This window comes from Telopea speciosissima, chromosome 5 (genome assembly GCF_018873765.1).
Source record: "Telopea speciosissima isolate NSW1024214 ecotype Mountain lineage chromosome 5, Tspe_v1, whole genome shotgun sequence".
Lineage (NCBI taxonomy): Eukaryota > Viridiplantae > Streptophyta > Magnoliopsida > Proteales > Proteaceae > Telopea > Telopea speciosissima.
In genome coordinates, this window is record NC_057920.1 from 19,783,343 (window position 1) to 19,809,283 (window position 25,941).

General features: G+C 41.8%; 2 protein-coding genes across 2 annotated transcripts; one reads left to right on the forward strand and one right to left on the reverse strand.

Moving 5' to 3' along the window:
• Window positions 1-723: 723 nt before the first annotated feature.
• LOC122661042 (probable carboxylesterase 12) lies at window positions 724-1,759 on the forward strand. Its single transcript, XM_043856345.1, has one exon. It carries the CDS (start codon window positions 782-784, stop codon window positions 1,739-1,741), a length of 960 nt encoding a protein of 319 aa, XP_043712280.1. The 5' UTR covers window positions 724-781; the 3' UTR covers window positions 1,742-1,759.
• Window positions 1,760-24,022: 22,263 nt separating this feature from the next.
• LOC122662850 (vacuolar iron transporter homolog 4-like) lies at window positions 24,023-24,658 on the reverse strand. Its single transcript, XM_043858556.1, has one exon. The coding sequence runs from the start codon at window positions 24,656-24,658 to the stop codon at window positions 24,023-24,025; it is 636 nt and encodes a 211-aa protein (XP_043714491.1).
• Window positions 24,659-25,941: the final 1,283 nt, after the last annotated feature.

A 25,941-nucleotide genomic window follows, 5' to 3' on the forward strand; every position in this document is an offset into this window, starting at 1 on the left:
TTCCGAATTTTAAAACCTTGGGTGGGAGTTGTGTGGAGAAGGGGTTCTTATGGGTCCTCCGCGTATATACCCTCTTTCACCCTTGATTAAAAGGTCAAAAAAGTAGAACAGATGTTGGCACATCAGAAGTAAGTGGAGGAGAAGGCACGAAGAACTTTCCTGGAGTCTGTGATGGGATTTGGTCAATTAAGGAAAACTTACTTTTGCATTTATTTGTGGGCAAAGTTTCCAGTAATGTCAGTTTTCACTTTTCGGTCAAAAATGACCCTCTAAAATCCAATTCCAAGGGTCAGTAAATAATCTTAATTTGAGAGTGAAGGGACGGTGTCAAAAGTAAACTGAAATCGAATCAAACCGTTTAAATAAAAATTGTGAAATCATTTAATAAATTGTTAGGTTATGGTTTCAAATTTGAGATCGTTTAGTTAAACAGTTTAAATCAAATTGATTAATCAAATAAATCGTTTAACACTCTTAAATTTACATATATGTGTCAAAAGCAAACAAAAATCATGTAATATGAACCGTCAAACCATTTAATAAATGATCCAATTATGATTTCAAAATTAAAACCATTTAAATAAATAATTTGAACCAAACCAAACCGTTTAACACCCTTCGTCTACTCCCTTACCCACCCATACTCCAAATCATAAATGCTAGTCCTCAAAATCTATTCCTCACAAAACACAAACACAAACACAAACAAACAAACCCCTCTCTTTCAATTTTCCTTCTCCCTACCACCCTCCGAAGTTCTGGTGAAAATCTGAATTGCGAAATGGATTCAAGCAACGATGAAGTAGCTCTTTATATGCCAAATTTTATTCGGATCTACAAGGACGGTCACGCCGAAAGGCTCGCAGGAACTGAAATCCTTCCCGCCACTGCAATCGATCCCCAAACCGGTGTTTCCTCCAAAGACATCGTCATCGTACCTGAAACTGGTGTCTCCGCCCGTCTTTTCCTCCCCAAAATCACCAATTCTTCGGCTCAAAAGCTTCCCCTTCTGATCTACATCCATGGCGGTGGCTTTTGCATCGAAACCCCCTTCTCCCCTATTTACACCCCTTATGTATCATCTCTAGTTGCAGAGGGTAACGTGGTTGCTGTATCTGTACATTTCAGGAGAGCCCCAGAACATCCTCTCCCCATCGCTTATGACGATTCATGGGTAGTGCTTCAATGGGTCGCTTCACATTGTAAAGGGAACGGCCCTGAAGAATGGTTGACCGAGCACGCCGATCTGAACAGAGTGAGTATGATGGGAGACAGCGCAGGCGCTAATATTGCCCATAATATGGCTTTGCGAGCGGCGGAGACACCATTAGAGGGGGTGAGGTTTGTTGGGTTGGGTTTGATTCATCCTTATTTCTTTGGGGAAAAACAGCAATTGGGTTCAGAGGCGAGTGATGAGGAGAAGAAGAGTAAGGCGGATAAGCTGTGGTTGTTGCTGTGTCCTTCGACGAGTGGTTGTGATGATCCGTTGATGAATCCGGCGACTTGTGCAAACTTGGAGAAGCTGGCGTGTAAGCGTGTGCTGGTGTGCGTTGCGGAGAAGGATGGGTTGAAAGAGAGGGGTGAGTTTTACCATAAGACGTTGGGGAAGAGTGGGTGGGGAGGAGAACTGGAATTGATGGAGGTAGAAGGAGAGGGTCATGTGTTTCACCTCTTCAATCCCACCGATGAGAAGGCTGTGGCCATGATGTCCCGCTTTGCTTCCTTCATCAACCAGAACTAAACTCCCTAGTTAGCTCAATAATCCCTGTATGATCTCTCTCTCTCTACTTATTAATAAAATAGTACCCATGTTAAATAGAGGCGTAAGTTTGGTCCTGTCGGCCTGAGCCCGCCAGCACAGGGCTTGGGCTAGATTTTCAACCCTGAGGGTGGGTTAGGGTTGAAAATTTTCAGGCCCTGGGTCAGGGTCGGGCAGGGATAGAGTTGAGGCCTCGGGCTAACCCAGTCTGGCCCGGCCCCTATGTTAGGTTATGTTTTACAATTTATTGTTTACATGTTACAATTTTTGTTTGGTATCTAATTTTCTATTGTTTACCAAAAAATACTCATTATCTCTTGAATGAAAATATTTATAATTTTAAGATTGGACTAAGTTTTTTAACTCAAAGAAAAGTCTAAAAATAGTCAATTGAGTATGAAACAAACCAATACCCAATCACATGTGTCTCATTTTTTGTAATACAAAGTACAACATAAATGGCAAAAAACAGGGCAAGTTAAGGCCAACCAGACCCTAGCAAAAATCAGGGCCAAACCAACCCTTGGCAAAAATTAGGCTCAATCAAGGCCAACCTGGCCAGCCCGGCCCGATCAAGGTCAATCAAGGCCGGGCTCGGCTGGGCTGAGCGCGATAGGGTTGGGCCTATCTCAACCAGACCTAAGGTTGGGCTGGGCTTGGGTCGAGCTAAGAGGACTCAGGGTTAGGCTAGGGTTTAAAAAACCCGGCCCAACCCGACCCTGTTTCACCCCTAGTGTTAAAGAATTTTTATCTAAATCTGGAAAATAATCCTCTCCAATTCCTTTATTAATAAAGTAGTAACAGTGTTAAAGAATTTTTATCTGAATCTAAAATTAATCCTCTTCAATTCCCTAAAACTTTCTGGGTGGAGATGTCGACACCTGGCAGCTCAGACATCCAACGGTGCCAAACTCAACAAAAAAAAGAAAAAAAATGGAAGTCAATGAGCTTGGACCATTGGATGTCCGAGCTGCCACGTGTCAAAATCTTCAACCCAAACTACCACACTGCACAATTTAGGGAATTGGAGAGGATTAAAATCCAAGTGTTTTAAGGATGGGGATAATGGTTTTAGTGCACGGTATCAGATCGGTGTCAATTACCTGCAAAAACGATATGCTATCAATATGGTATCGACATGGATCGGCTATATTGGACAAGTTTACCCTGATTTTCTTTAGAAATATATTTTTTTAACTGTTTTAGCTCTTGTTCGATCGATCTGTTTAACCAATATAGTATCAACATGGTACCATGATCGGTGACATGCGATACCAATACATAGAGGCGATACGATACCTATACTTCGAACCATGATGGGGATCGGATTTTGGTCGATTAGTATTCAGCCAATCCCAATTCCTGCTTATTCGGTCAGATCTCTCTCTCTCTCTCTCTCTCTCTCTCTCTGTGGTAGAAGTAATAACACTTTATTGAGAGTAATGTGTAGTACACACAGGTGTAGTACATAATGCCTCGATCCATATGGATCGGAATTAGCCCATAAAAGTTGTATACATTATCGACAGTGCCTTCCTTGCCAAGGAGTCAGCAAAGCTATTTTGCTCCCTTGGAACATAAGAGAATTGCATGAAACATAAAAAGATGACAAATAAATTATAGGGACGCTGTTCTCTGTGCCACAGCACAGCCTGCGCCCAAGCACATGAGTAGTCTGTACAGGGGGGCAGGATGGTCATTGCGCCACCCCCATGTGCCTGAGCGTAGGCTACGCTGCGGCACAGAGAACATTTTCCCTAAATTATATCATTCAATATCAGTTTAATGACCAATGGTGTAGGACCAACTCCTCGTTGAAGATATGAGATAATTAACATCATTGTGATCAGATTCTATCAGCAAACGATCATATCCTTAAGATATCCCTTCTAATAATGTTGAACGAATAGCCATAACTTCACCCACCATGATAGTGTTAAATGCAACTGGTATAGAAACAACAAGAAGACCACGACCTTGGTGATTCCAGAAAATGAAACCAAGCCCACCTTTGCATTCTTTTGATAGAAAACTTGTATCACAGTTCACCTTAACATAATCGACAGGACGAGGAAGTACAAAAAAGTGGTATTTGTTTGGCAGCGAGGTGTTCTCTGTGTAATAAAGATGGTGAGTCCATCCCTCATTTGTTTCTCACTTGCGAGTTTAGCACTGCAGTTTGGAATTCTTTTTCAGCTTGGTTTGGTTTTGTGTGGGAAAATGCTTCCACCATTCAAGGGTTTTTTGGCAGCACGAATGTGAAGGAGCCGTGGGCTGTAGGTGCTTCAATTATTATTGCTATTTTGTGGGAAGAAAGAAATAGAAGGCGCCATGACGGTATCTTTAGGAATGTTTGGCAGGTCCTGGAATGTGTGAAAGGGAAGATTAGGGACTGGAATTTTTTGATTAAAGGGGTGAAAATTTTACAGGACTTGAGCTGTGTTAGGATCCTGGGATGGCTGTTTCTAACGCCTTTGCTCGTGATATTTTGGAGGTGTTTTGGTGCAGGCCTGATCGGCAGTGGATCAAGCTTAACATTGATGGCAACTCTATTGGGAATCCAGGAAGGGCGGGGGCTGGGGGAGTTTTTCGAAATTCCCAAGCCAAGTGGTTCATTCATATTGAAAATACTTGGGGGTCTCAAACAGCTTTGTAGCTGAGTTCGAGGCTTTGTTAGATGGGCTGTTTTCTGCTAGGGAAAGAGGCTTCACGGATCTTTGGATAGAATCTGAATCGGCTTCCTTGGTATTGTCTATTCAAAATTCCAAAATTCCATGGTTTGCGCTCCAAAGATGGCAGGTGGTAAAACCTTTTCTAGATTCCTGCAATTGGAAAATTACACACTGTTATAGAGAAGCAATTCCTATTGCTGACTACTTGGCTAAACATGCGGCGATTACGGGAGTGTCTTCCACAAGTATTCCATTTCCTAGACATATTGAAGAAAATTTGGCTCGTGATGCTATGGGTATGCCTAGATACCGGTTCTTGTAATGGGTTGGGGGAGCTGGCTGACTGTCACAGCTAGTAGCAGTGTTCTTTGTTTTTTTCCTGTCTTTGTAGTTGGCTCTTTGTCGTTCTTTTAATGCAAGGATCTTCTAGCAAAAAAGAAAAATCAAGTGAAGAGACATCACACCTGATATTAAAGTTCGATGGTGCACTATGAAACTCTTCAAAGGCTTGTTTTGAGCATAGAATTACCTCGTCTGGATTCCGTACTATTAACCAATATAGTCGTTCCTATTCTAGGATCACTATATTGGTCTTTTACTCACACTCTATCACGTCTTCTTCATGTTGTACATTCCCATGTGATAATGGACTATTCTATTATCGCATGTGAGACCTACTCTAACTCGACCTCTTTGTATTATAAGTATACTTACTGTAATTGGTTCTATTTGAATTATGGAATACAATCACCTATTATAACATGGTATCACGAGCCGTTTAAGCTCCAACGAGCCTTCTCCCTCTTTTTTTTTTATTTTTCTGTTTCTGCGCATCACGCTGCTGTGTTCTTCTCTCATGGGGGACCCTACTGAGACGGTGTCTTCTTCTCAAATAGCCGATCATGGCCTCCTCCCTACTGGTTCTCCTTCCTTACACCATGCCCATCATTACCTATTGGTGAAACTCACCTCCAAAAATTACCTCTTCTAGCAGACTCAAGTTGAGCCCTTCATTGATGGACAAGGGTTATTTGGCTATCTCGACGGCACCACGCCCTGCCCTGATGACGCTGCTTCTGGTCTTACATGGCGCCGCCAGGACTCTCTCCTTCGCAGCCTCCTGCTGTCCTCCCTCTCCGATGAAGTATTTCCTTTGGTGCTTGGCAAATGCACAAGCCGTGCTATTTGGGAAACGCTTCAGACGGCCTTTTCATCTCCATCATGTACTCATCGACCAAAAACCCAAGGTTGCATCTAGCAAGCTAGATGTACCATAGAATGAAAGAAGCAAGAGAGATCAACCGTCTACTGTGTTCCTTCCCAACACTTAATAACGATCTGCATTAAAAACTAAATGAAGAAATTTGAGGATCTTCCGAAGAAGAAACAATATAACCCAATCCACTTCTAAACCACATTGCCTTTGCAAAATCACAGCCAAGAAGAATATGAGAAATAGTTTCAGATAATCCACAACAACAATGAGAATCAATCTGAATATTTTGATGAACCAAAGCATCTCTCGAAGCAAAACCAGAGGCACAAGATCTCCATAGGAAACACTAGATTTTTGGTACAGTGCTTCACGACCAAATAGTCTTCCATAAGAATCTAGAAACCATCTGCTAGATACAACCGAGGAGGTTGAGGCTCTCTGTAATTCTGAACAACCAAAGTCTATATGCAGTCTTTGATAATAAAGCACGATTTTGAATTGCAGAATCATGAAAACCAAGACCTCCCTTCTCCTTAGACTTACATAAGTGATCCCATGAATTTTTGGGCGTCCATCATTATCCCCCAATAAAAATTGGCAACAACCTTTCTTCTATGATGAGATATTGGCATTTTAAAATGCACTAAAGCATAATTTCCCAAAGAGAATACCACAGATTTAGGAGAACCTCCTTACTCGTATGTGATAAAAGTTTAGACTTAACCTTGAATTCTCCCTTAAATTTTAGAAGTAATATCTTTGAAAAGAGAAACCTTCGAGACACCTAAATCTATAAGTAATCCGAAGTACTTCTTAGGTCCAGAACCATATGGATGCCTCAGAATCAGAGAAACCCACATCTTTAACTTTGGATGAGCATATGGTGTAAAAGTCAAAGAGGACTTCTTTCAAATTTATTGACTGACCAGATGCCCTATAATATAGAGATAAAATATCTCGCAAATAATGAATCTCATCAATTTTAACTTCAAAAAATATAAGACTATCATCAGCAACTAGAAGATGGATAACTTGTGGAACCCTACTTTGTACACTGATCCCATGAATATGTGAAACTGCTTCGGCTCTCCCAGCTTTAATACTACTAAAACAAGGATTATATCCGAAATTAAGGATAATGGTTAATGTATGTCCCTCCGCAGACCCGTAGTGGCGGGAACCTCATGTGCACTCAAGGATAAATTAAGGTTTAAAAATCCAGAATTAGACATGGGATCTGCTTCTATCAATCATATCGAACTTGGCCTGAAATTGAATGGAACCGTAGAATTTGGAATCAAGATGAAGAAGGAAAGATTTCAGAAATCTCCTTTTGTTATGAGATTTCAACTCCAAAGGTTTGGGAATTCATTGATTTTTACTATTTATTAATTAAAAGAAGGGAAAATGGATAAAAATGAATATGGTATAGTATTCATGACAAATTCCAAAATAAATTGTAGGAATCAACACTAATTGAAATTGAGGTCGATTGATTTCATTCCAATTTCTAACACTGTAATTCATGATCATGTTATAAGTCATGAAGATTATTCCAATTCTAAATCTTTCTGAAAAGGAAGAAGTAAAGAAAGCTCTTATTTTTTGCTGGGGGTAACAAGATGAGAAACTGGACGTCTCGAACTTGAGACTTCCCCAGGACTAGGCTCTACTACACTAGCCTCAAGCGAGTTGCACTAGAAGCTATCCTCTGCAAAACTCTTTATGTTTGACCAAACATTCTAAGCCTTGTGATTTTCCTGTAATTATTTTGACTACTCTTGTTGGAAGTTGGAACCACACTAATTGGTGGAAAGAGATACTTCTTTCTCATAATGGCATATATGTTTACAGAAGAAAAAAGATCTGTCCCCACTTCCCACTGGTCCAAACCTCTCATTTCTCTCTCCCCATATTACAATGTATGTGTCGCGAGGACTGACATATTTTTATGATAAATATGGAGTCATTTTGTTTTTTTTTTGTCTATCTAAATCAAGCCCATAGGACAACTACAACTACCAAGGAGGAAGGCTAAGAAAAGCCAACAGAAAGCTACAACTACAAGGGAAGAGGGAAGGGTGCTTTTTATGCCACAAATGTAAGTAGGAGAATCGGTCCCATGACCGTAAGGGCATGTGCTCAACTTGCAAGTCACCGATCAATTAACCAAGCAGTTGTTCACCCCAAAAAACAACCCTTTAGTTAAAAAAGGTTTCATTTTTTTGGGATAACCAAAGCAAAGAGAGAAATAATATCTTCATTGTCCCTTGGTGAATAAAACATAACTTATGAAGCATTGCCCTAGCAGCTTACACCTTAAAACCCTTTAATATTCCAAAAACATAGAGATCATATTCCACACCCAAGTGCCCTTAGTAAGTTCAGGAAGGAGATCCATCGATTCCTCTGTCTCTAACAAGATTTCTATCACCTGAAGCTTCACACACATAGCCTCTTTTAATCCCTAAATGATACTCTGAACTTCTGCTACCAAAAGATGGTTTGTCATAATGGAACCAAAACCTATCAAAAGAAAGTGACCTTGAAACAATACACCATAAGCGGATATTCAAGATATGATCGATTAGTACGAATGAGAGTCTACACCGGATCAGGTTTACTTCTAACATTGACAATAATACAGTTACGAAAAGCCCAAATAAAATAATAGGTAATGATAAACGCAGGAAAAAAAAAAAAAACCAACGGCAAAGAAAAGAGGGGGATATGATCAGGGGAAGCAAAAAAAAAAAGAAAGCATAAGAGAAGGAAACAAAAAATGAACTATTGAGTGTCTCAGTTCTTAAACCCAACTTCCCGGCCAGCAGCCCAAATCCTTTTAGATAACTCACAAGATAAAAACAAATGTCATATTGTTTCCTGATCCGATTTACATAGTGGACAAGAAGTATCAAGAGAAATCGATTTCCCTAAAATGGAGCACATAGGAATACCATTATTTAAGATATGTCAAAAACACACTTTAAATTTAGGGTGCAACTTGAATTTCTAGAAAAAACCACCACCATTTAGAGATGATAGCGTTAGACACAAGACCCCCAGAAGCACTTAATGCCTTGGTAACCAATTTAGTTTTAAACACTCCAAATAGGCTTAAAAGAAACCACCATCAGAAGACGACAAAGGAACCATGAGAATTTTTAACAGGATCAAATTCCAATTGTTAGAACAGACAAAATCACTTACATGTCGATAAGAATCTTGGGCCACAACAGTGGAGGGGAGGCTAGAACTAGGTAAATATGGGATCCAAGGGTCAGTCCAGAGAAAAAGGTTCCATTTGATTGCAAGGTAAACAGACGAAAGAAAACGAAAGGAAGAGGAAGGGAAGTAAAAACAAATAAGGGAATACAAACATAGAAAAGAGAAAAATTAGAAGATTTGACAATAATGTGTTTCAGTTTATAAAATTACCCATCTGATCTTTATGTTAACGGATTTACCTTGGACAAAGATGGGTATTACAAAATGAGAAAAAGAAAGCTAACCGGCAGTGTGGTTAGCATAGTCCCTATGCCTAGACACAAAGCAATACCTTTGTGTATGAAAAGACCATTCAACCCCTAGTAAAATCGAAAATCGCATCCATTTCATCATTTTATATCCCATAAAGTTATGGGGAAATTTTAATGCCTTTATATATTTATAAGATAATCTCAAATAACTTTCCCCATAACTTTATGGGATATAAAATGATGAAATGTGTAGTAACATTATCCCTTCAATGATAAAGTTATAAATACTAGACATTGTAAGATTGTATTCTCCTAAATGTCATAAACAACTACATGTTATAGTTATGGTCTCAATAAATAAAATTAAAAAAATTTCAAGATTTTTATATACATTACTGATTTAAATATAATATCTCATGACAATATAAAATGTCACGAGTTTCTTAATGTGTTATAATATACATGTAGTTTTATTTACTGTCTAATGACATGATTAAATATCACAACCTTAATGACACTTGTAAGTACCGTGGTCCTCTGTGACGAGGCTTCCTCAGCCTTATTGGTAAAAGGCTATTGGGTCTGATAAAGTGGGGTATCGTTTTGACACCTCATCATGGGGTAAGGGTCATACTTCATAAAACATTAACACAATGAAGAGTCGCCACCTAGGTTTAGGGCCTTGGACCCACCAGATGTAGCCCTATCCATTATGAATGGAAACGGGCTACAGAACTCCATATGGTCTGGTCAGAGATTCAGGTAAGGGGTCAGGTTACATGCATGGGAAGGTGTTAGGCACCAATCTTGCCCGGCAAGAACCGATCTTTCTGTTATAGATGCTAAAAGGGGGGAATATTCTCTCTTTATGAAATTACATAATGTACATTATACATGCATTTATAGTATGTACACTAAATGATAAATCACAAAAAAAAACTACATTGTAAATGATGGAAATGTACTAAATGTACCTCTATGCGAGTGTACCTCGGATCTCAGCGATTCCCTGGCTCAGGGGAGACGGACGAATGGGCCAACACGGGATTTTCTAAACAGAGTAACGGCTCCTTTTGATTGTTCTTTGGTTATCTGTATGCGGATAGAATAACGGTTGCGAAGGGGATTTTCGCTATCCGTACACTGACGGGATAGTGAGATAGAGATGTGGGAACTGCTTTTTTACTCGAGTGGGTAATCGACGGATCTACCCATACATTCGGAGTCTCGCTTCAATAGATACTCAAGAGGGGAAAAAATGGGGAAAAAAGACTAAAAAACGAGCTGGGAGGGTCTCTCTACCCCAAAACCTCTGGCTTGGGGGGAGGGGGACCCCTCCATGGGCCAGGTGGGGACCACCACGGCGCCGTGGTGGCCCCTGCCACGACGCCGTGGTTGACGTAAGCCTGCCGAAGTCAGAAAACACCCCAGCGCCATGATTTTGTACTTGGCTGCCGTGGGGGGCCTCCACAATGCCGTGAGGAACTGTCATAGTGCCGTGGTTAGTGAGATTTTTCTTTTTTCCACTTTTTTTGGGCCAAAATGAGCATTTTTGGGTGTTGGGGTGTATTTGGGCCCATGGGCCCTGTCTTTTTTGTTCCTGGGAAGGGAGGAAGGTGCGGCGTCCATCGTCTGTATCCCGTCGTCATCATCGCTAGGGGGGTGACAAAATTCAGTGTCTCTAGTTTGCCCCTCTTTGGCTGAGGCCTGTGCCAATAGCCGAAGGGTAAAGACAAAAGACCAACTGATATTATCATCAAGAGCATGTACTACTGATGCTTTGCTCAAAGGCGGTAGAGTTGCGAAAACAAACGGTTAATCACAATAAAATCATTCGATAAACCTCGAAACACTCGAGAAAAATTAATTCTTGATTTATTGTGGTTCGACCAGAACTTGCCTACATCCACAATCTTGAGAATGAGCAAGAGAACTCACCTGATCTTGATTGAGAGCAAGAGGACTCGTTTGATCTTGATTGAGAGCAAGAGGACCCGTCTGATCTTGATTGAGAGCAAGAGGATTCGTCTGATCTTGATTGAGAGCAAGAGGACTCGTCTGACCATCTTAAAAAGAGTTAATATGATTTTGCTTTTAGGGTTTTTCTTGAAAGCATTTTCTTTTCAGGGTCTTTCTTGAAAATGTTTTCTTTTCGGGGTCTTTCTTAAGAATATTTTCATTTGGGGTCTTTCTTGAGAATATTTTCTTTTCAGGGTCTTTCTTGAAAATATTTTCTTTTCAAGGTCTTTTTTTTTTCGTGTCAACGGCACTGTGGCAATTTCCACGGCTTTGTGGGAATCCAACATAGCGCCGTGGTGGGCCCTCCACAGTGTTGTGGTCACAACCCTATTTTCTATAAATAAAAGGGGCTTCCCCCTCATTTCTATCCTTTGTTTTTGTTGCCAGGCTCTGCCAAATTTTCGATTTTTCTTACTTTCTCACACCTTCCGAGTGATATGTCTCTCCGCAGACAGCCCCGATAGTCTTCCCACTTTCCGTTGCTGGGCACGGAGGGTGAGGATGACCGAGCAGATTGGTACCCGCTTGGGGTGACACTGCGAAACACGTCCCATCATGTCTGCTGCGCTATCTGGGGAGGACTACCAGAGGTAAGTGCACTCACTCTATTTATTGCTTCGTGCTTTTAATTATTAACTGCCGTCACGGACCCCTAAGGTCCGCAAACCAAGGCAAAACCCTAAAACCCCTACTGAGGCACCTTTAGGCACATACACTGAGACTATTCCCCATAATGCTAAATTAGGCATTTTTAGGTGCGTTAACCGAAACAAAGCCATTGGATAATGAATCAAGTGTCATATGACATGCAAATTGAGGCAATGCCGTAAAATATCGACTCAGGCATTTTTAGGCACATAAATCGAGGTAAGGCCTTTGGGTACCAAATCAGGCATACTTTGGCACATAAATCGAGGCGATACCCTAAAATACAAACCTAGGCATTCTTAGGCACGTGAATCGAGGCGATGTCCTAAAATTTCAACCTAGGCATTCTTAGGCACACAAACCGAGGTAAGGCCTTTGGGTACTGAATCAGGCACCCTAAAGCATGCAAATCGAGGTTATGCCCTAAAATACCAACCTAGGCATTTTTAGGCATGCAAATCGAGGTAAGGCCTCCAGATACCGAACTGGGTACCCTTTGGCATGCAAATCGAGGCGATGCCCTAAAATACCGACTCATGCATTTTTAGGTACGCAAATCGAGGTAAGGCCTTTGGGTATCGAATCAGGCACCCTTTGGCATGCAGATCGAGGCGATGCCCTAAAATACCTACCTAGGCATTCTTAAACACGCAAATCGAGGTAAGGCCTCCAGATACCGAACCGGGTACCCTTTGGCATGTAAATCGAGGTGATCTCCTAAAGTACCACCTCAGGCATTTTTAAGCATGTGAATCGAGGTAAGGCCCTTGGGTATCGAATCAGGCACCCTTTGGCACACAAATCGAGGTGATGCCCTAAAATACCAACCTAGGCATTCTTAGGCACGCAAATCAAGGTAAGGCCTTTGGGTACTGAATCAGGCACCCTTTGGCCTGCAAACCGAGGTGATGCCCTAAAATACCAACCTAGGCTTTCTTAGGCACGCAAACTGAGGTAAGGCCTTTCGGTATCGAATCAGGTACCCTTTGGCATGCAAATCGAGGGGATGCCCTAAAATACCAACCTAGGCATTCTTAGGCACTTAAATCGAGGTAAGGCGTCCAGATATCGAACCAGGTACCCTTTGGCATGCAAATCGGGGCGATGCCCTAAAATACTGACTTAGGCATTCTTAGGCATGCGAACCGAGGTAAGGCCTTTAGGTACCGAATCAGGCACCCTTTGGCCCTCCCTCCCCCTTTTGTTATATCATTATGATTTTCTTTTAATGAAATCTAACCATCATCATCATTTTTTTTCCTTTGTAGGAGAAGGCTCTGCCAATGCCAAAGAGTATTGTGGCACAGTGAAAGTGCTAGAGTGGTATGGTGAGCTTTGCCCGGAGGTACGGTCCCGGGTGAGATAGTCTGGATTGGGGCATATTGCTACTTGCCCCGTCCGTGAGCTAGATAACTTGACCGTTCGGGCTCTAATGGAGAGATGGTGGCCGAGCACCCACACTTTCCATCTCCCACTAGGAGAGGTGACCATCACACCTCTCGACTTCTACATGATTACGGGACTCCCGTTTGGAGGGGCAGCTGTGAACTAGCCCTAGAGGATCAGGTGGACCGCTTCAACCACTAGGGTCGTATGACTGGGCTTACTATTACCCATAGGGGGTTCCCTACTACTGCTATGAGGTGGCACTGGAAGAAGAAGGGAGTGACAGACCAGTCACCCTCTGAGGAGCACGACCAGATGGCCAGGTGCTTCCTTCTATACTTTTTGGCCGAGGTCGTGTTCAGTGACATGATTGGGACCGTGACAGTTGACCTCGCTTTTTGCCAGTTTTTTGAGGATTTCGATGCAGCAGCGGAGCTCGATTGGGGAGGTTCGGCCTATGCCCATCTCCTCTATATGATGGTGTTCCTAGTCCTAGGTTCCCCGACCCTCATCGGGTGCTCTTATGTCATTTGGGTAAAGCCCCCTTTGCTCTTCCTCTTTTGCTTGAAAGCTTTATTACTTATGGATCTACTGACTTTACTTGTTCTCTTGTAGACATGCAGCTATGAGGTCCTATCCTTCCGAGCTCCCATCTTTAAGGTGGGAGAGGACCTAGGTGCCATTTTCCCTCGGGCCCAGCGATGGTCCAAGTGGGTCCTTCTAAAGAGTGGTCGTCACAAGGACCTTCCTTCGGTTCGGGGTCTCCTGAACGATTTGCGGTTTGAGGATGTAAGCTTGAAACCAATCCCTTTTATTATCTTGACTCAATGCCTATTATATTTTATTATTAACACATTTTGTTTCTTATTTATTTGGCAGGTCTCCTTCCGCCCCTACTTTTTGGAATACCTTCTTGAGCTGGCCTTATTTGCTCGGGCAGTCACTCTCTGTTCTCGACGGGTCCTTTTTGAGGGCCCGTGGGGGTTCTCTTTTTATTTGGGGGAACGGGTGTCTTTGCAATGGTCTGAGGAGTGACTTATTCCCCATTTCCCTCCAGCTCAGATGCATTCCTCGCCTCCTGGGGCCGGGGGACATTCAACGCCTAAGGGTAGGCGAGCCTGCGGCACAGTTAGCCGCTGCTGAGGATTACCAGGCATTTCTCTACAGAGAGACTATTTGCGTTCCCCTGACCCCAGAGGGACCTTGGGTAAGTCTTCACTATCCTCTTCTTTCCATTTGACTTAGGCTAACTGGCTCCCCTTCTTTTGCAGTATCTAGCCTGACCAGTCATTCTTAGGAGTTCTGGTCGTGGGCGGTCCTCACATGCCTCTCGAGCGGTAAGGGCTGAGTCCGAGGCAGGGACTTCTGGCGCAATCCCTCCTGTGCGGCTAGCGGGTCTAGATGATCACATCCCATGTTATCGTCCATGGTTCGTCAGACCCGACGACCTGCGTATGCCAGAAGTTGAGCTGCCGCCCCCTATGGCAGCAGACCGGGTCCTAGGCATTCCTCTTCCCTATGATGGGGTAAGTTTAATTATTTATTGCATTTCATTATTTTCTTTTTATATCAAGTGATCCCCTTTATCCTCTTGTTTTTTTGTAGGTGTCCGCGGACTTGTACGCCGACATGCGGAGTATGATGGCCAATTTGGATGAGGTCATCATCTCTCGAGGAGAGACGATCCGTCACTAGGTGAGTTTTCCTCTATCACACCCCTTTTTTGTTTTTTTTTTTTTTTTTTTTTTGTTATTTCTATTTTTTAGATGTTGCTTTTTATTTATTTTTTTTGTTTGTTTTTTTTTTTTTCTTGTTTTCTCCTTTTTTTTTTAGAAAGAGCAATACAGGCTTTGTGTTAGGCCGAATTGGATAGGTGCCAGACCGAGTTAACTCGGTCTAGAGTTGAGGTTGAGGCCCTTCACACGAGTCAAGATGCACCTGATGGCACCGGGGCGAGTCTTTCTGTAGATGAATACTGCCACGACTGACCTCCCTCTCTTTTGTTATATACATTTGGTTGTTGTTTTTTGTTTTTTTTTTATGGATGAATGTAAATGCTTGTACTATTTGCACATTTCCTTCCTTTTTGTGTATGCACATTTGTATCATAGTATCAAAGTAGTTTCTCTTTTCTTTTAGAAGCACAAATTCCATTGATAGATGATTCAAATACATAACAGAGGACAAATTAGACATTTACTTGATATCACTTGTTTACAACATTTTTCCTCCATATTTCTGATAACAGAATCACCACTTCTTAAGTCAAAACCTCTGGAGCTCTGAAGTTCTCCGACTTAAATTATTTCTGCTTTGGAGATACCAAGGAGGGAACATAAAAATTGGTGTGAGTCAGACCTATGAATCTCACGTAATTGCATTCGAGCATCTTTGATACTTCCGTGTTGGTCTCCATCCAAGGGCAGTGCCACTGAATCTCTTGAACAATCCTCTTTTCCAAATATTCTTTCCAATCCGGGATCCTGTAGAATTCTTATGTCTCCCTTCTTACTTGATAATGCATCGGCCGAAGTTGAGGACACGGAATCGGTTCCACTAACCTTAACTTTTACATTAATCACATTTGGAAGATTGCAGGAGATCCATAGAAGAAGTCTGTTCCATATTTCTGAGTTTGGTTTATGAGATCAAATCCTTTAAAAGTCTCTGCCAGGATGGTGGGAATGATATCACAACCTTTCTCTATTTGATTGATAACTTCTGCGATCATGGGAGACATTCCCTTCCCCGGATTTGTTAAGAGATATTTTCCAATCATACAGAAAAGGTATGCTCATTTCCTGCATCGGGCTTGGGCTTCTCCCCCGGTTATGCCGTTACTGAAGATTCTTACTATCTTTAATGCATCAACCTTGTCGTAGTTAAGGATCTGCTTCAACCCCTTTTTGTCCATGACGAAGAACTCTTCCAATATCTTGAAAAGTTGGTCCTTCTGCATGATTGGGAGGAACAACTTTCCTCGAGGAGGTGCTATCATGCATGCCCAGAATTCTTCAATGGTTGGGGTTACTGTGACCTCTCCAAAACGGAAGGTATGTAATTGAGGATCCTAGCATTTTGATGCTTCCCTAAGTAAATCATGATGGAGCTTGAGGCATCGGATTCTTCCTAGTATCGACAAGTGGAGATCATCTAGGAGTGTAGGTCCATCCATATGCATGCGGAGAGTCCATTGGTGCAACTGTTCGTCTAGGCCTTCTTTCTTTGGTCCTCGCATACTACCTGCATTAAGGATCCTATTAGTACCTTGATGAAGAATAGGTCTTTAGTTAATAACCAGCTCTAACCACCCTAACTTTCTACAAGTCTGAAGAGTGAAACGAAGGCCAAATGGCAAGATTTACCCATATTTGCAGGGGACGCCAGGTGGCTGGATCACAAAAAGGACTAACACAATGCCCTCTCCTTTTTTTTTTTTTTTCTTTTTTTTGAGACCGCACCCGAATACATCGAGTTGCCTATGTACCCCTTAAGAGGAATTAGGTCAAACGTAGTTCAAGTTGCTGAAAAAAGACTCAGACAAAATACTTCTTCAATTGATCCATATTGACTAATCCCCGAAGCTCTTCTCCATCAAGGTCAGCGAGTTGAACCGCCTTACCTGGCAATATAGCTTTGACTTTGTAAGGACCGCTCCAATTAGGTCGGAATTTTCCTTTTGGATCATGAACTAGGGCTCTTTGTTCCTTGAAGACCAGATCTCCTTCCTCGATGTTTCGAGGGCGCACTACTTTGTTAAATGCCGTAGCCATTCTTTGTTGGTATTTTTTGAGATTATCCATGGCTTTCATCCTTTTCTCATCCAGGAGATTGAGTTCTTCGTGTCTAGCTTTCACCCATTCTCCTTCTGGCAATTGGCTATCAAGTAAAACTCGGAGGGGACTTGAATTTCTACGGGTAGTACACCCTCTACTCCGTATACAAGAGAGTATGGAGTTACCCCAGTAGAGGTTTGGATTGATGTCCGATAAGCCCACAAGGCCAGCGAAAGTTTCTCAGCCCAGTCATTATGCGTATCTGCCATCTTCTGCAATATGACCTTTATATTTTTATTGGCTACTTCGACTGCTCCATTGGTTTGAGGTCTGTAAGTATTGGACTTATACCTTGCAATGCCAAACTTGGTACAAAGTTCCTCCATTTTTCCTTGGAAATGAAAGCCTTGATCCGAGATCAATTTCTAAGGCACACCATATCTGCAAATGATGTTTTCTTTTATGAACTTTGCCACCTTGGCGGCAGTCAAGGCTGCGTAAGATTGAGCTTCTACCCATTTCATGAAATAGTCAATGGCGACCAAAACGAATTCATGTCCATTGGAGGCTTTAGGAGTTATCTTCCCAATTACATCAATTTCCCAAATAGAGAATGGCCAAGGGGCGTTCAACGAATGCAACTCTGTTGGAGGAATATGGATAATGTTGGCAAATATCTAACATTTATAGCACCTCTTGACAAAGGCAGTGTAGTCAACTTCCATTGTTGCCCAATTATACCCCATCCTGAGGATCTTTTTGGCAAGCATCTTTGCATTCATGTGCGGTCCGCATACTCCTTGGTGGATTTCCTTCATGATGGTTTGAGCTTGCTCCTCATCCACACATACCAGCTGGATGCCGTCATAAGACCTTTTATAAAGTAGACTCCCTTGTAGGATGAATTGAGTGGCATATTTTCGCAGATGCCTCTTCCTTCTTTCCGAGAAATGCTCGGGGTATCTCCTTTCTCTGATGTAATCAACAACTGGGGCGTACCAAGGTCTTCCATCCTCAGTGAGCATATTGATTGGCTCTCCATACGCCGGGCTAGTTCTTCTTTCTATCAGAAAAGGTCGGATCTTGTCTCGAGGATCACATTCCACCAAGGAGGCTAATGTAGCCAGCGCGTCCGCAAAGCAGTTGCTATCTCTGGGCAGATATTCAAAGGAGATTTCTTTGAATCACTTAGCCAGTTGTTCCAAATATACTTGGTGAGGCTTTAACTTTTCATCCCTAGTCCTCCACTTCCCGGGACTTTGACAGATCACGATGGAAGAATCTTCAAAAATTTTGATCTTTTCCACTCCTGCAGATAATGCCATTTCCAAGCTAATGACGCAGGCTTCGTATTCCATAATGTTGTTGGTGCAACTGAATTGCAGACGGAATGTTATTGGTAAGTAAAAGTCTTTAGGGGTTACAAGTAAAACTCCTGCCCCAAATCCTTTTTGATTTGCAGCTCCATCGAAGTACAACTGCCATTCTTGGTTTTCTTCCACATGGCATAAGACTTCATCTGGGAAAGAATCCTCCGTCGGTTGTGAGTCTGACTCTGTAGGATATGCCGCCAAATGATTCGAGATAGCTCGCCCTTTCATGGACTTTTGGTTGACATATGTTATGTCAAATTCTGACAGTAACAATAACCACCTGGCCATCCTTTCAATCAGTGTCAGTTTCTCGAAGAGATATTTAATCGGGTCCATTCTTGAAACAAGCTTAACCGGATGTGAGATCATGTAATGCCTCAGTCTCTTGGTTACCCAAACCAAAGAGGTACACGTCTTCTCCACTGGAGTATAGCAAGTTTCGTACTCCAACAATTTTTTGCTTAAGTAATAAATCGCATGTTCTTCCCCATCTCTCTGATCGATCTGGGCCATCATCGACCCTATTGACGTTTCCTCCACAGATAGGTATAACAGCAATGGCTCACCTAGTATTGGTAGGACGAGTATAGGGGGACGGACCAAATACTCCTTGATTTTCATGAAGGCATCTTGACACTTATCATTCCATTCTTTTGGCTCCTTCTTTCTTAAAATCTTGAAAATAGGCTCACATGTTGCAGTCAAGCGAGATATAAATCTGCTGATGTATTGGATACGGCCCAAAAATCCTCTTACTTCTTTCTCCGTCCTTGGTGGTGGGATTTCTGTGATGGCTTTTATCTTGTCAGGGTCCACCTCTATCCCTCTTTCACTGATGAGGAAACCCAGCAGCTTTCCTGCTCTTGCCCCAAACACACACTTCTGGAGGTTCAACCTTATCTTGTATTCTTTTATTCTTTCAAAGAATTTCCTTAATGCTACAAAATGACCTTGCTGGTCAGTTGATTTGACTATCATGTCATCAACATATACCTCCACTTCCTTGTGTATCATGTCGTGCAGTATGGCCGTAGCTGCTCTTTGATAAGTTGCCCCAGCATTCTTTAACCCAAAAGGCATTACCTTGTAGCAAAATATCCCCCACTATGTGGTGAAAGTCGTCTTCTCTCTGTCTTTTGGGCACATGCTAATTTGATTATATCCAGAGAATCCATCCATGAATGACAGCAAGGTATGACCAGCGGTGTTGTCGACCAATATGTCGATATAGGATAATGGAAAGTCGTCCTTAGGGTGACCTTATTTAGGTCATGGATATCTACGCACATTCTGACTTTCCCATCTTTCTTGGGGACCGAAACAATATTGGACAACCATTGAGGGTATTGAGTCACTTGGAGGAATCCTATGTTCCACTGCTTCATGACTTCTTCCCTGATCTTCTCACTCCATTCTGGTCACATCTGTCTTGGCTTCTGCTTGACTGGGTGAGCGTCTGGGTGTGTGGGTAGCCTGTGTTGCACAATTTCTGGGTCAATATTGGGCATGTCCTTATAGGACCAAGCAAAGACTTCCTCGAATTCCTTGAGGAGCGAAGTCATTCGGTATATTTTGTCATTATTGACAGAAGAACCAATTTTAATCATTCGAGGGCATTGGTCAGTTCCCAGATTCATAAGATGAGTGTCCTCTCGGACGAGTTGAGCTTTCCTTTGTTCCAGTTGTTCCAACAAGTCATGATGTTCGAGGACATCATCGTCCTCAGAAGAATAAGGAGATGAAGGAGAGACAAGTCATACTCAGAATCGGCAATTTCATTCATGATAAAAGAGGGAGTAAAGATGGACTCAATAGACTAGAAGTTTCTAACTTCTTTAGGGAAAGCAAATACATATTCAAAAAACAGACTCAGACAGGACTATATCAGAGCTGGTTACAACTTCAGACTCATTGATATGGAAATTCTCCATCATTCTTGTCCAATTTGCTATGGATCCTTGAAGAGGTTGTATGAGGAGCTGGGGTGCTGGCCCTTCTTCTTCTTCCTTGATGATTACTGCCACTTCAAATAACTCATCAATCTCTTGATCTCCTTGGATTCCATCCTTGCTTGCTTGTTCCAGTTCCATGGCTATCCAGTCGACTTGATCTTTAAAGAATATCTCAAACCTCAGTTGAAGCCGACCTTTCCCTTGATCAAACCATGGCTCTTGATTTCCACAATAGGGAAAGTTCTCCCCTTCCTTCATAAAGTACCCGTTTAGAGTCTTGAAATAAGGGGTGCTACTTGCTGCATTGTTTCTTTTTTTTTAGGCATTCTTCCTCAAATCCCTCCTTAGATCGAAACCCAAACTATGACGGCTGGCATTGGCTTGTATTTTGGGGAATGTTGGGATTCCTTGCTGATTCTTTCCCATCCCTAGCCTTGGGAAATACTTCATGTTCTTCATGATTTTCAAAGACGCTTTACTCCATGTCGTCGGAAGCTTTGTCGGGATTAATTCTTCTTCGCTTGCAGAAGTAATGCAAATGTTGCTGATTTCAACTCCTCCCAATTGCACTTCTGGTGAGGGTAAACGATCCTCCTCTATGTTGGCCAGAGTATGTACCATCTCTGGATCCCCAAAAATGGTAATCACCTTTTGGTCATGTATGAACTTTAGCTTCTGATGGAGGCTTGATATTAGAGCTCCTGTTGAATGTAACCATGGTCTTCCAAGTAACATATTAAAAGATGCCTGAATGTCAATGACTTGAAAATCTATGGTGAAACAGGCTGGTCCTACCTTGATATTTGTGGTAAGAATCACAATCACTTCCCTCCTGGAGTTATCATATACCCTGATGGTCTGACTGGATGGCTTCATTTTGTCAAGGAGTAACCCCATGCATCTAGCAGATTTTAGAAGCATCACATTGAGAGCGGATCCATTGTCGATCAGAACTTAAGGGACTTGATTTTTGTTACACTCCACAGTGATATAAAGGGCTCTGTTGTGATTTTTCCCTCCTGGGGGCAAATCTTCTTCTGAGAAAAAGAGTGTCTGGATAGCATAAGTGGCCCCTACTATGTGAGACAATTCCTCTGGTCCCATTTCTATGGGCACTTGTACCTTGGTGAGGGCCCTCAAAATAGTTTCTCAGTGAGTTGACGAAGCCATTAACAATCCCCAGATTGAGATGTTGGCTTGGGCCTTCTTTAGTTGGTCCACCACTTGATTCTCCGGCTCAACACTTGGCCTTGGCTGGCTGTGCTGATACTTCTCTATGGTTAACCCTTTGTTCTTGAAATTCTTACCGCTTCTGGTCTCTGTGACTTCTGAAACCCTTTCTTTGATGACTAATTCAACTGGACAGGGGCTATCATCTTCCACATCGCTGCCTGTGATGATAATAGAGGTTTTGGGATGACTGTGCTTTTTTGTTCCTTGGTTGACCTCCTCCTTATCTGTCAAGGCTACTTTGGATCTCTGAGCTTGGCCTAGGATTCCAGACAAGGTTTCTTGCTTCTCGGTAATTTGCTGGACCATACGGCGATGATCAGGGCTTACTTGGTCCTCAGGGATCAATTGACTTATAGTTTGAAAAGCCTCTAGGGCGGCTTGGTACATTCTTTTGCTTCCGCCAAGGATTTGTAAAAGTTGTGGTTCTTCTCTTCTTCTTGGGAATTAGAGCTTTTCGAGCTCTCTTCAGGGCTTGAAATGACTGGGTGGATATTTCCCATTGGATCACCGATCAATCCTTCTGCATTGACATGACAGAGGATGAAATCATCATATGCCTTTATCCATGCGTAGTGTTCCCTGCTTCCACGGTTAAGAGAAGAAGGAGGAGTCCCACACAAATCTTGTGGCAAGGCCAGAGTCAATCTTACAGAATTCTCTAAATGGCAGATTGCCTGAGGGAGTGACCACTGCTCCTTAAAAGGTTCCAATTGTTGGAGTTCCTCCTGGTATTTGTCATCTATGACCACCATTCTTGCAAGCATCTTCTGAATTTTGTCAACATTCCTACAGATCTTGTTCACCTGAAATGGTAAAGCCTATGGTGATGGCCCACAAATATTCTCATATTTTTTGAGATGTGTTACTAGCCGATAAGGCTCTTCCCCTTCACCAGAACTTTCTTCCTTAGTTTCTTCATCCTGTTGCAGTTCTTCATCGTCTGACTCTCTAGGCCCAATTTCCTGCTCACCCCCACTTTCTTCGGGTGAATCTTCTCCTTCTGAATCCTCTTCATCACCAACTTCCATAGGATGGATGTTGTCGGTTGGGTCTATGTGGGATTCGTCCAGATTGATGTCATTGGCCATGCTTCCCATGTTTCACTTCTCCTGGGTGGTTCAGGGTAAGATAAAATATCTGAATATAGGAGAAGGTCCTCCAGAGGGGTCCCAAATAGATCATGTGCTAGAGCATTAGCCAACCAAGTCATGTTTTTCAACTCGTGGAGAGTTTGAGCGAGCACATCGTTCTCATTTGGCATTACTAGTCTTTCACAACGGTTCTTTTCTTTTTATATATATTTTTTTGATTTATTTTATCCTTTTTTTAAAAAGAGCTCACACAAATAATCTTGGATTTTTTTTTTTGATTTATTAATTGTGAAGGTGGTACAAATTCAAAGTTCAATGACATTTCCTACTTTTGCTTGTCAAGGAATATTTTTTCACTTCATTAGGATTTCATGGAAGTAATTAAGGTGATTGGATGTGGCCAAAATAAGCACCTGTGATATGGGAGGGTTTTTTTGTATTATTCTATCTCAAATGTCTAGTGTTTTTTTTCTTTTTAATTGTAAATTTTCCTTGATTCTACTCTTAGGGTTTTTGTATATTATTCTACGTGGTTGATGAAAGTTGTTTTCAGGGTTCCTTTTTGTTAGTATTATATCTAATATTTTTCCAGAGAAAGGGGTGCATCCAGGGGAAATTTTGCTCTATAATTTTTTGCTAAAGATCAGCAATGGATTGTATTAAATGAGTATAAAGAACAGATACAGAAAGAGAATTACACCAAAATTCTTGGACTTCTCTCCCCTCCTCCAGCCTGACCTTCAGAAGGGAGGAAACCACCACATTATCGTACAAACCCACCCCCTTCTCACCTAGGAAATCTGTATCTAGGCATTGAAGTTGCATCCCATCTCAACTCGCCTCCGATATAGTTAGGAGCTGCCACCCATCCCTCCGATGTTCCAGTAGAAGCCTCTATAAGAATGGCTTAAATCTGTAATAAACTATGAGTTCTTTGGTTCATATTTTAGATGCCTTGTTTTCTTTGAAGGGGCTTCATTTCATGCCAAAATATTTCACTGAGAGTAGCCTAGCCTTTGAAGAGAGAGAGAGAGAGAGAGAGAGAGAAAGTATAGTAGTAGTGGACAACCTATATTTGCATGTCATTACAATTAATCTTAACAATATGGCATTAAAAAAAAAAGGTGAAAAGAAATTTCTAACAGGAAAAAGAACTATGTCCGTGAGTGTGACCTACACCAATACTTTCTTGAGTCTATCTCTCTCTTCCCCATATGAAAAGATACCTCTGCCCCCTTGTTTTGAGGAGGAGAGAGATAGATACATGGCTATGCTGGCATAGTCCATACTCCCGGACAAAAAACTACTTATCCTTCTTATGCGAAGGGGATCCACCTCCCTATACATGTCACGTAATTCCATAACTTAAAAACAGAGAAAGAGAGAAAAATATAGGTAGGAGTTGGCAAAACTAAGCATCATATCCCAGCCAGCCCAATCAACTTGGTCAAGCCATAAGTTATAGCCATGGCCAACCATCCTCCAATTAACACCCTCAAGCAAGATCTCTTCAAAGGTGCCCTCCCTACTACAGCACCTAAGACTCCAAACACCACCAAAGCCAAGCTTGACATAGCAATTACAATCCCCAATCTCACCTTATAATTCTGTATAAAAGAAGCTGATAGTAATGGCACCACAGCTCCAACAACAAATGAAAGAGCAGATGCTCCAGCAGCCATGAATGGGTTTGGCAAGTCTTCTTTCTCACTCTCATCAACACTTCCTTTCCCATCTGAAGTTTCATTCTGTCTCTTCAATTGAGAGAGTTCTATGTCATACTGCGAATACACCGACACAAACTCTCCGATCGCCATGCTACATGCTCCTGCAACCATCCCTGCAAAACCAGTAAGAATCATAGATTTTACATCTTGCTTAACAGCTCCTACTCCCATCATTAATGATGTTGTGGAGACCAAACCATCACTGGCTCCAAGAACTGCAGCTCTGAGCCACTGTGCCCTTTGGATGTAGTTGATACCATCAATCTGTTTCTCAACATCATTATTGGGGACTGGTTGGTTGGTAGCTTCTAGTTCTAAGGGTGCCATGAAGGGAGGGGAATTAAGCAAAGAGGGCTATTAGGAAGAATGGATTAAGGGGAGATGGAGAAGGCTTGTGGAAGCCACACGCCCTTAGAAGGGTATTTATGGAGGAGAGGGTCATGGCCGGGGACACTTGCATGACATAGACAACAAAAAGGCAATATCTGGTGATACCAATAAGCCTGAAACATGACACACTAATTGAGGTTATGACACGTAATTAAGATAACTATATGTACTTATTTAATTATTTTGGATCCAATTAGTTTTTTGGTTAGAAATCTAGAAGACATATTAGATAGTGTCATCAATTAGAGAATACATTTTACCAGATTATATCTGCAGCATGACCTGAATCTCAAGTGCTATTTACTTGATCAATTAAGAAATTCAAATAAATTTGAGAGATAGTCTTTTTCTGGCTTTTGGCAATAGGGTATTCTTTCCTTATTCTATTTGTTCTTGTATTCGTCTGGGTATGTCTCGACGTTAAACATTTGTTATTTTTTTTTTCCTTCTTATTTATAAAATCTTGCTGACCTTTAGCAGAAAAAAAAATAATAATAATACAACCAAGAAAACATAGGAACACCTTATGGTGTTCTCTTGTCCTAAGCTTCTGATTTTTCTAATTTGGGAATTTGGAAAGAATATACGATCTAGATTCTAGAAAACTCGCATAATAAAAATTTTGGAATTAGAAGAGGGTAAATAGTTTTGAGCCAGGCTAGGCGCAGTACCTCTTACAAAATTTGAGCCATGAAGTAGATTATATCGAAAGGGGGAGGGAGGGTTCCCTGCAACGCCAAGGTGTACTTTCATGCCTTGGAGGGATATTATTGAAGAACACTAAAAATAGAGGGGGTATATGAGACATTTTACAAAGGATGGTGCTGCAGTTATCTGAGTCTTATGAGGGGTACCCGCATGCAAGTTCAAATTAAGCTGGTGTTGTGCAAATCTTTTACCCATATCAAAAATTTGATTTCAATAGTTGGATTAGTTACATTCCCCCTTGGATTTACCCAAATCTTTCTTACATATTTTCGGTCAATATGTATAGCTCTGACCTTTGCATGTAGGGTCATTATTAACCCTAATTTTTACCATGATGCCCTCTCCAATCAATAACAGCATGATAAGGATGCAAAGATTTATTCCAAACCAAAGACAATCACGACGCCTTTGGGTTTCTAGACCTGATCACCTCCCAAGCAGATTTCACAGTGAAGACACTAGCAGTGGTTTGGGTAAAAAAAACAAGCATCGTCCATTGGGGGGAAAAGGAA

What these genes read in the sequence shown, in the direction of transcription:
- LOC122661042 (XM_043856345.1), top strand. Translation starts at nt 782, where the DNA reads ATGGATTCAAGCAACGATGAAGTAGCTCTTTATATGCCAAATTTTATT.
- LOC122662850 (XM_043858556.1), bottom strand. Translation starts at nt 24,658, where the DNA reads ATGGCACCCTTAGAACTAGAAGCTACCAACCAACCAGTCCCCAATAAT.